The sequence below is a fragment of the Bison bison genome, unplaced genomic scaffold, assembly GCF_000754665.1.
Source record: "Bison bison bison isolate TAMUID 2011002044 unplaced genomic scaffold, Bison_UMD1.0 scf7180017864280, whole genome shotgun sequence".
In the NCBI taxonomy this organism is placed as follows: Eukaryota; Metazoa; Chordata; class Mammalia; order Artiodactyla; family Bovidae; genus Bison; species Bison bison.
Window position 1 is genome coordinate 8,250,679 of NW_011494852.1, and position 10,669 is coordinate 8,261,347.

Sequence of the window (10,669 nt, forward strand, 5' to 3'; positions counted from 1 at the left end):
CTGTTATATTAAAAAAAGAAAGGCACACTCACATACACACACACACACACACACACACACACACACTGCAAATTGTGCTAGATGCATAGAAAGACAAGGTCACTCAGTTGCAAAGTGAGTGCCAGAGTATGAGCCAATTGTTGTGTGTATGGATATATATAAACACATGGATTCATATAAACATTAAGAAGAAATTATTTTAAAAGATTTAAAAAAACCAACTCTACTCTATAACAAGCTTCAAAAGTATATTCTATTTTTTCCAGCAAACCTAATACCTTGTAAAGGTAATAAATATGACTGAATAAAAGAAAGAAGACTTCAGTATATTTGTAAAATCTCTTCTCTTCCATAGAAATCTGGAAATGAAAATTCTTATCACAGTCCAACAACCAGATATAAACCATAGGATTGGAGGCAGACAGCACCTACAATCAAGATTTGTGACCCTACTGGTCTCACCTTGGGGAGGTAATATCCTCGGAAGTGAGTGTCCTTGATGACAGAGTGGGGGACACCAACAGGGACTAGGTCACTGAATCTCTGAATCTCGTGGATGACAGCATCTGTGTAAGGCATTTTTGCCCGATCTTCCAGAGTTGGGAGGCGGTGTGCACCAATCACTCTGTCAATTTCTGCCTGGACTTTCTCTGAGAACAGTTCAGGTGGGAGGAGCATATGTCAATAAATGCCCATAACAGTGGACTCAACCAAGTGACCTGAAAATGACCTGCAGACTGATGAGAGGGTCTTGTAAATTCTTTTCTAAGATATTGGGTTATCATTCCTCTCAATGAAAGCATCAAAAAAGAAAGTTAGAATCTTATTTGTGAAGAAGTCTTATCTGTTATTTCTACTCTAGTTATGAGTTATGACAGGGGGTAACTTGGGTAAGGATGGGTGGGTGGAAATTCATTCAACACTTAATGGTGTTTTTTGCTTTTCCAACTAAAAATGAGTTGTAGCTGAAACTGGTGTCATCTCCTTTTGTCTCACTCATGCACTATATGATTTTAGATAAGTCATTTCCTCAGGCTGGCCTTAAATTCATTCTTATGAAACAATGGAGTTTGATGAGGTGAGAGTTTCTCCAAGTCTGATCTGCAGACATCAACATGAGAACCAATGAAGGTGCTTTTTAATTAGTTGTAATTTGGCAATGTATATTAAAAAGTCAAGTTCTTAGTCCACCTCAAAGAGTAGTTGGCAAGAATCCTGTACTTTAGTAGACAGCAAAATGCACTGTAAAAGGTAATGCTTTATGTCAGGACCAGTCTTTGAAAACCAGAAGGCACCTCACCATCACTCAGGGCAGATTGCAAAACACTTCATAAGTACAAACACCTTCTACACCAGACAGTGTTTGCCTGAATGAAAAATTCTTTGTAAAGTAAATCCTAAAGTGCTTTGTCAACTTTAAAGAGCTTTGTCTCTAGCAAACTTTTATTACAAGTTACAAATGCCTATGTGCTGTGCTTAGTTGCTCAGTCACGTATGACTCCTTGCAATCCCATGTACTATAGCCCACCAGACTCCTCTGTCCATGAGGATTCTCCAGGCAAGAATATTGGAGTGGGTTGCTATGCCCTCCTCCAGAGGATCTTCCCAACACAGGGATCCAACCCAGGTCTCCCCCATTGCAGGAGGATTCTTTACCAGCTGAGCTACGAGGAAAGCCCTTGGGGTGTTTTTTGTTTGTTTGTTTTTTGTTTCCCCCCCCCCCCCAGATTCTCAGGACAGAAGTTATCTGTCTTAGCCTATCAGCCTTCCAGCATGGCCTTAGAGACCCTCATTCCTCCCCTGCCCCCACCTGCCATAAGCCCAGCTCACCTAAGACACCAGGGTTCTTAAGAAGGAGTAGAAACCCAAAGCAGAGTGTGGAGCTGGAGGTCTCTGTACCAGCAAAGAACAGTGAGAGCACCGTGTGAACGAGATTCTTCTGGTGAAACTCACTCTCAGGATCTAAGCGCTCCTAGAGATGGAGATGGGTGATTCTTAACATTTTCCCCCTGCAGAAATTCCCAGTTTCTGAGTCTTCTTGTCTCCCTACCAACACCATGTTCCTCTGTGCCAGTTATTCTTTTTCTTGAAACTTTTTTTCTCTAATCAAGGCCAAAAAGGTACCAAAAGGGTGAGCTCCAGAGTGAAAGTGCCTGGACTTCAAATTCTGGCCCTAACATTTACCAGCTGTGTGTATTCGGGCAAGGAATATAACCTCTTGGTGCCTTAGCACATCCTTATGGAGTTACTTTGATAGTGTATGATAAGCTCAATGCAAGTTAGAGGTTAATTTGTTGATGTCACTGCTGTTGTTGATTTTCTCTGTCCTTGGGTGTCATTGCACTCCCGATTGGCCTTTGCAGCTTACATTCCAGGGATATTGCTGAACATATTTAACAACTAGTAGGCACTTGCCAGAACAGACATTGGTCTCAATCAGTTAGAACAGATGTGGGCTTCTGACTAATCAGAACAGACTCATTTCTGTGTCTCAGAATTGAGGGAAGGAGTGAGATCCATCTCAGAGTAAGCTTACTGGGCCACATGTTAACTGCTTGGTGTTAATCTCTTTAAAAGCATTCCAGAAGGAAGGCTTGGAGAGGATTAGAAAGGAATAGAGGGGAGGGACTGGACCATGGACTGCTTGCTAATCCTTAGGGAAGTATTTCAACATTTAAAGAACACATACATCCCACACAAAGATACTAGCTCAATGTCAGTAGTGTGTCTATCACTCTCTTTCAGGCTCCCCCAGGGCAGCCCTCGCCTTGTCCATATTTAACAACTGGTATGGCTCTTGCCAGACCAATCAGAACAGACATTGGCCTGCACTAATCAGAACAGACATTGGTCTTTATCAATCTGAATATACATGGAGCTTGACCAATCAGAACAGACTTGACTCTGTCACAGCTCGGGGAAGGCCTGAGCTGTGTCTCAGAGAAAGCTTACTGGACACATGTTAACTGCTTAGTTACCAGCTCTTTAAAGGCTGTTGGGAGGAAGGCTTGGAGAGGCATAGGGAAAAATGGTGGGGGATTATGGATCTTGGCTTTCTTGCTAATCCTTAGGGAACTACTTCAATGTTTAAAGAACACATACATCGCACCCAAAGATATTAGTTCAATGTCAGTACAGTTTCCATCGCTCTGTTTCCCATCCCCAACGCATATCCTGCGCAGGTCTTGCCTTGTCCATGCGAAGCAGGAAGGAATCAGTGAAGTCCTTAGGGCCACTGGGATCCAGCATCTTCTGGTGCCTCTCCATGTTCTCAGTGATAAAATCTTTCACTTCTTCAATCATGCTGTACAAGCGGGTGTGTGTGCCAGGAAAGTGTTTCAAGATGCCCGGGAAGATTTCAAACATCTACAAGGCAGCAGACAAGGTGCAGAACCCATTGTATTCACTTGGCTGGTTCTGTGAGTGTTGATGCTCTGAGCTGCACACGTAGCAACATCTAAAGGGCATCGTTCACCCTGTGGACTTGGAGGGTGTGCCTCCCAACTGAATGTGCATGCGCACACTCATACACACACACACACACACTCACACAAACACACACACAAACAGTGGTGCGTGGACCTCTGCACCCAGCCCCAGTCACTCTCACATCTACTGAGGTTCCTTCTCTCGAAGCCCGTCCTGTCCAAGGCCTGATTCAGGCCCCCAAACTGACGGATGGTCTCACCTGGGAGGGCCACTAAACCTTCCATGTTTAGTGTTCAGGACAGAAAGTATCTGATCTCTTCCTGGGGTCCACCACCCTAATTGCTGGCCCACTATGCAGTTGATGACTCACCTGGGTATAGAAGGAGCAGAGAATGATGAAGATTTCATTAAGTAAATGTAGCAGCTGTAATAGTCTAGGGTCCTGGTAATTAAAGCGCTCACCAAAGACAATGGAGCAGATTATGTTGGCGGTGATGGCGTTAAAGAGGAAATGAGGATCCAGGTAGGCCCCTGAGGAGAGAGGTCTGTCATGGGGGGAGGGGTCCCCTGCACAGTCCTGGTTGGCTCTGACCTGACTGGTGCCATCTCATCCTAGCTTCTTTGATTAGTTTCTTTGTCTTTGTCTTGGCTGACTGGGTTTTCATTGGGTATCTAAGATTTTCTTTCTGAAAGTCTTCACCTCTGAGTCTCTTGTTGCTTTTCTTGTTCTATGTCTTGGGCTGACTTTCTCTGGCCTTTTCATTCACTCTTCCTTTCAGACTCACTCCTTCTCTGTTCTCTTGCCACATCTTTGTAGCCCCTCTCCTTAACCTCATTGACATTCTGTGTTCCCCTGACTTTAATAACTCCCTACTCCCTTTACTTTTTGCTTTCACTTTTCCTTGCAGCTTCTGTTCCTAGATTTATTGTGTCACCTTCTCCATATCTCTCTGTCTTGCTTTTGCTGTGTTTCTCTCTGTGCTCTCTGTGCTTCTGTCTACTTTCTCTGCCTCTCCCTCTCTCTTTGCTAGTCTCTGTCTCTGTTTTTCCTCATTCTCTTTCTCTTTTTCTGTCTCTATCTCCTTCTCCTCTCTTTATCTGAAGCTGTTTCTGCCTCTCTTCGTCTTTGTCTCTGGATCTCTCTTTATCAGTCACATGCCCTCTCCCTCTCTCTCACCCCATCTCATCCCCACCTCCACCCAGCCTGCACTCACCCTGGGACTTCTGAAGCTCCTCCACCAGACACTGAGCCTCCTCCTTGATTCTTTCCTCAATACTCCGCTTCCCCATCCCAAAGTCCTTCATGGTGGTCACAGAGAATCGCCGTAGAACCTTCCATGACTTTCCATTGGCAAAGACCACACCTGATGGTGGGGCGTGGAGGGAAGGTTGAGAAGACACATGGGATGTTCCCTCCTCCCCTCCCTAATCCTCACCCTCATCCCCCACTCACCTGTTCCCTGGAAGACAGGGTCAATGATGGCGATGTGCCCTCGGCCAGAGAATGCCTCGGCCTGATCCACCAGAGCCTCCTTCATTGCTTCGTACCCCCACAGGATGACAGTAGGCCGAGACCCCAGATAGATGGTAAAGACATCCCCATATTTCTCCTGCAGCTGTGAGGGCAGAGTCCAGGTCTCACTCTCTGACTCAAGAGAAGGATCTCCACCTCACCCCTGGATCACACCTCCCAGTTAGCCTACCCTGCAGGCTGCAGCCCCATCAGGGAAGAGCAAAGACTAGAACTCTATGGTTTCCTCCGAACCTCACATATATCACCTGACCCCAAGCATCTGCCTCTGTTGACTTTACCCTGAGCCCTCCCAGCCTTGCTTTTAAGAATTACAGAGGGCATGGTCCTAAGATGGCGGAGGAATAGGACAGGGAGACCACTTTCTCCTTGACAAGTTCATCAAAAGAACATTTGAACGCTGAGAAAATTTCTGAACACTGGCAGAAGACATCAGGCACCCCGAAAGGCAGCCCATTGTCTTCAAAAGGAGGTAGGACAAAATATAAAAGATAAAAAGAGAGACAAAAGAGTTAGGGATGAGATCCATCCCAGGAAGGGAGTCTTAAAAGAGGAGAAGTTTCCAAGCACCAGGAAACCCTCTCACCAGCGGGTCTGTGGGGAGTTTTGGAACTCAGAGGGCAACATAACCAGGAGGAAAAATAAATAAATAAATAAATAAAACCCACAGATTACGTGCCTAACGGCAACTCCCAGCAGAGAAGTAGCCCAGACACTCGCATCTACCACCAGCAAGCAGGGGCTGAACAGGGAGGCACGGGCTGCATTGCTTAGGGTAAGGACCGGGCCTGAATGCCCTGAGGGCAATCTGAGGGAGCTAATGTGAGATAGCAACCCGAACTGTGAAATAGCCAGAGAGAGAGTGAGGGGGGAAAAAAGAGAGAGAGAGAACTATCCCACAAAAAAGCCCTAACATAAGGCACTGCAGGGCCCGCTCACAGAACAAAGGACTAAGCTAATACCAGAGGAGACCTAGCCAGCTGCGGACCAGCCCATCCTCTGCCGGAGGCAGGGAGGCAGGCAGGTGGCAGCCAGAGCTGGAAAGGGGCAATCTTGGCCCCAGAGATGTCATCCTCTACCAAACTGCAAGCAGGCTCCCAGTTGCTAACCAAGACTTCCTGGGATTCTGGACAGTTGACATCCGCCGGGAGGGTCACAGCCAGAGATCAGCTCCCCAGAAGAGACACACAGTACACCTGAGATGGCGTGCCTGCTGTGTACCCAGGAAACCGAGTGGCTGGGGCAGGGGAGGTGATAAGACACACCCACTACCTGGGGAGAGTGCGCTCTCCAAGCACCTGGTCCCCGAGCTGCTCAGACCTGGGAAGGGCACAAAACACAGGCTGAATCGAGTCTGCACCTTTGTGGAGTACCTGAGAACCTGAACCTGAGCGGCTTAGACCTGGGAAGTGCGCTCAACCCAGGGCCCACTTTAGACAGTTCCCCTGCAGAGCCTGAGATCTTTAGTGTAGCTAAAGTGTAGACTGGAGCCTGAGCAGTGTAGACTGGGAAAGCACACATGCCATGAGTGGGGGCAAATGCAGTGTGGCCGAGACTGTGAGCACTCCCCACACATGCCAGTGATATTTGTTTGCAGTGTTCCTCCCTCCCCACAGCACGATTGAACAAGTGAGCCTAAATAAGTGACCACCTTCGCCCCCTTGTGTCAGGGCAGAAATTAGACACTAAAGAGACCTGCAAACAGAAGAAGCCAAAATAAACAGAGGGAACTGCTTTGGAAGTGACAGGTGCAACAGATTAAAGCCCTGTAGTTAGCACCGACTACATTGGAAGGGGCCTATAGATCTTGAGAAGTATAAGCTGAAGCAAGAAACTATCTGAGACTGAACTGACCCCACACTGCCTGCAACAGCTCCAGAGAAAATCCTAGATATATTTTTACTATTATCATTTTTTAAATTTTTTTAAATTAAAAAAAATTTAAAGTCCTCTATTGCTCCTTTAATTTTCATTTTTATAACCTACTATTACCTTAAAAAAAAAAGACCCTATTTTTGAAGCAAACTTCATATATATTTTTAATAATTTTTGTGATTTTGTTTTGTTTTTTTAATATTGTGTTTTTGAGAGTCTAACCTCTACTCTGGATTTTTAATCTTTGCTTTTTGGTATTTGTTATCAATTTTGTACCTTTAAGAATCCAATCTTCAGCACCCATGTTTACTTAGGAGTGTGATTAATGGCTTGATTACTCTCCCCCCCTTTTGACTCTCTTTTTTCTCTCCCAGGTTACCTCTATCTCCTCCCTCCTCCTTCTCTTCTCTACCCAACTCTGTGAATCTCTTTGTGTGTTCTGGGCTGTGGAAAACACTTAGGGAACTGATTACTGCCTAGATCTGTCTCTCTCCTTTTGATTCCCCCTCTTCTCCTCCTGGTCACCTCTATCTCCTTCCTCCCTCTTCTCTTTTCTATGTAACTCTGTGAACCTCTCTGAGGGTTCCAGACTGTGGAGAGCACATAGGAAATTGATTACTGGCTAGATTGCACTCTCCCCTTTTGATTCCCCTCTTCTCCTCCTGGTCACCTCTATCTCCCTCCTCCCTCTTCTCTTCTCCATGGTAAGTCTGTGAACCTTTCTGAGTGTTCCTCACTGTGGAGAATCCTTTCACCATTAACCTAGATGTTTTATCATCAGTGCTGTATGCATGGAGAAGTCTTGAGGCTACTGTAAGAATAAGACTGATACCAGAGGCAGGAGGCTTAAGCCTAAAACCCGAGAACACCAGAGAACTCCTGACTCAGGGAACATCAATCGATAAGAGCTCATCCAAAAGCCTTATCACCAAGCACCACCCAAGAGCCAACAAGTTCCAGAGCAAGACATAACATGCAAATTCTACCACAATGCAGGAACATAGCCCTGAGCTTCAATATACAGGCTGCCCAAAGTCACACCAAACCCATAAACATCTCAAAACTCACTACTGGACACTTCAATGCACTCCAGAGAGAAGAAATCCAGCTCCACCCACCAGAACACTGACGCAAGCTTCCCTAACCAGGAAACCTTGACAAACCACTCGCCCAACCCCACCACAGGGAGGAATCTCCACAGTAAAGAGGAACCACAAACTGCCAGAATACAGAAAGGCCATCCCAAACACAGCAATCTAAACAAGATGAAAAGGCAGAGAAATACTCAGCAGGTAAAGGAACAGGATAAATACCCACCAAACCAAACAAAAGAGGAGGAGAAAGGGAGTCTACCTGAAAAATAATTCAGAATAATGATAGTAAAAATGATCCAAAATCTTGAAAACAAAATGGAGTTACAGATAAATAGCCTGGAGACAAGGATTGAGAAGATGCAAGAAATGTTTAACAAGGACCTAGAAAAATTAAAGAGAGTCAATCAATAATGAATAATGCAACAAATGAGATCAAAAACACTCTGGAGGGAACCAACAGTAGAATAATGGAGGCAGAAGATAAGATAAGTGAGGTAGAAGATAGAATGGTAGAAATAAATGAAGCAAAGAGGAAAAAAGAAAAAAAAGAATTAAAAGAAATGAGGACAACCTCAGGGACCTCTGGGACAATGTTAAATGCCCCAATATTCGAATCGTAGGTGTCCCAGAAGAAGAAGACAAAAAGAAAGGCCATGAGAAAATACTTGAGGAGATAATAGTTGAAAACTTCCCTAAAATGGGAAAGGAAATAGTCACCCAGGCCCAAGAAACCCAGAGAGTCCCAAACAGGATAAACCCAAGGTGAACACCTCCAAGACACATATTAATCAAATTAACAAAGATCAAACACAAAGAACAAATATTAAAAGCAGTGAGGGAAAAGCAACAAATAACACACAAGGGGATTCCCATAAGGATAACAGCTGATCTTTCAATAGAAACTCTTCAGGCCGGCACCCAAAACAGGGACTCGAGAATCGGAGCGCGACGACAGCTGCTGCCCGCCAAGATTGAGGATGCCGAAGCGCCGCGCTGGCTGCCGGAAAGATATTTTAATTCAACAGGATGTCTTTTTGTTGGGGAGTCCGGATATGCTGATTATGACAATGGTTGGAGCCTGTATATTCCTGGAGTAACAAAAGAATCTGGAATTCCTCAACGTCGTAATGGAACTGGTCCTTTAGATATCCCTTTCTGCGACTTTGGAACAAGGGGAAGGGTCACTGCTGCACCATGGAAACTGTGTCGAGATGGAACTGCTACGGTTTATAACATATTTGGGACAAATGAGTCATTGTGGGACTGGTCTCCAGACTCAGCCTGAAACCCTGGAGCTCAAGATAATAGGAACTTTGCATGCCGTATTTGGAACTTGGGTGGCTCTAAAGTGTTCCAAACAGAAATCTGGAAGCTAGCTGCCGCCCTTGGATGTGAGGGTTCCTACCTTCAGGTGGGATCAAAAGTGAGACACGGTTATTTGTGGAATCTCACCATGAGATACCCTCGTGCATGTGTGCCTCACCCTTATGCTTTACTAGTAGGATCTGTAAAAATACAACCTGGTTACGAAATTATAATGTAACTTGTAACAATTGTACTTTGACTAACTGTGTTAGGGGAATTACTAATCAAACTAGGGTTCTAGTCTTAAGACACCCTGCTTTTGTTATGGTTCCTGTAAAGATTAATGGGTCTTGGTATGATGAAAGGGGACTTGAACTTTGGAGAGAAGTAGAGGGTGCTTTAATGCGTTATCACAGGGGAATAGGGTTAATAATTCTGGGATTTGTAGCTTTGGTAACTCTTATTGCTTCCTCGATTACTGCAGCCCTGTCCTTGGCACAATCAGTGCAAACTGCAACTTTTGTTAATAATCTGGCACAAAATGCATCCGTTGCCCTGGGGACTCAAGAAGATATTGACAAAAAGCTAGAGGATTGATTGAATGCCCTTTATGATGTTGTAAAATTTTTAGGTAAAGAGGTTCAAAGTATAAAGTTGAGATTACGAGTACAATGTCATGCTGATTTTCAATGGATCTGTGTTACTCCCAAAAAATATAATGGTAGTATAACTGCTTGGGATAAGGTGAAAGCTCATTTAGAAGGTATTTGGCATAATGAAAATATTTCCTTAGATTTGCTGCATCTACATCAGGAAATAATGAACATTGAAAATGCACCCAGACCTGATTTGGATGTTGCAAAAAGAGCTGAGTCTTTTGTTAAAGAACTTTTTCGACATGTACCTACTGTCAATAGTATTTGGTACTTGGGAGCAGCCATAGGAGGACTATTCTTAATAATTTTAACTGTTTTATTTCTTGCACCTTGTTTAATTAAAAAACTGATTGATGATCTATGGATGATAAAGGCTTCCATCTATGGAAATGGTCTGCGGTTAAAGGAACATAAGCATGAGCCCATATAAAAAGAAAGGGGGAGATGCGGGGAGCTACCCGTGAGAACGGGGTCCTTTGTCCGAAGGACACAGCTCTGGGAGCTGCCTCAGTTCTTGAGGGTTTGCTTGCAAACATAGCTCTCTGTCCCACCACCCCAGAGATTAGGCGCTTATTTACTGCAGGCACCTGGAGTTCTGTGCAAACTTCTCACGCACAGGGAAATGTTATCTGGTGTAATAAATAATAACAGGGAGCCATTCCCATGCTCTCAAGATTTCTTGTGACTGTTTGTAAGATGTATAGGCCAACCAAGAAAAAATGTCAACTGTCTTGTCTTTCTCACGCTTTTCTGTATAAATATAAGATGCTGAATAAAGT

General features: G+C 44.6%; 1 protein-coding gene across 1 annotated transcript in view; it reads right to left on the bottom strand.

The window, feature by feature from the left end:
- The window catches only part of LOC104995375 (cytochrome P450 2B4-like), a 27,925-nt gene that overhangs the window by 11,138 nt on the left and 6,118 nt on the right, over positions 1-10,669 (bottom strand). Inside the window, exons 2-7 of the mRNA XM_010849257.1 lie at positions 4,883-5,045; positions 4,644-4,793; positions 3,800-3,960; positions 3,190-3,366; positions 1,831-1,972; positions 463-650 (exon numbers count right to left, since the gene is read on the bottom strand). Coding sequence (XP_010847559.1) covers positions 463-650; positions 1,831-1,972; positions 3,190-3,366; positions 3,800-3,960; positions 4,644-4,793; positions 4,883-5,045 — 981 coding nt within the window. The remainder of the gene's footprint in view (positions 1-462; positions 651-1,830; positions 1,973-3,189; positions 3,367-3,799; positions 3,961-4,643; positions 4,794-4,882; positions 5,046-10,669) is intronic.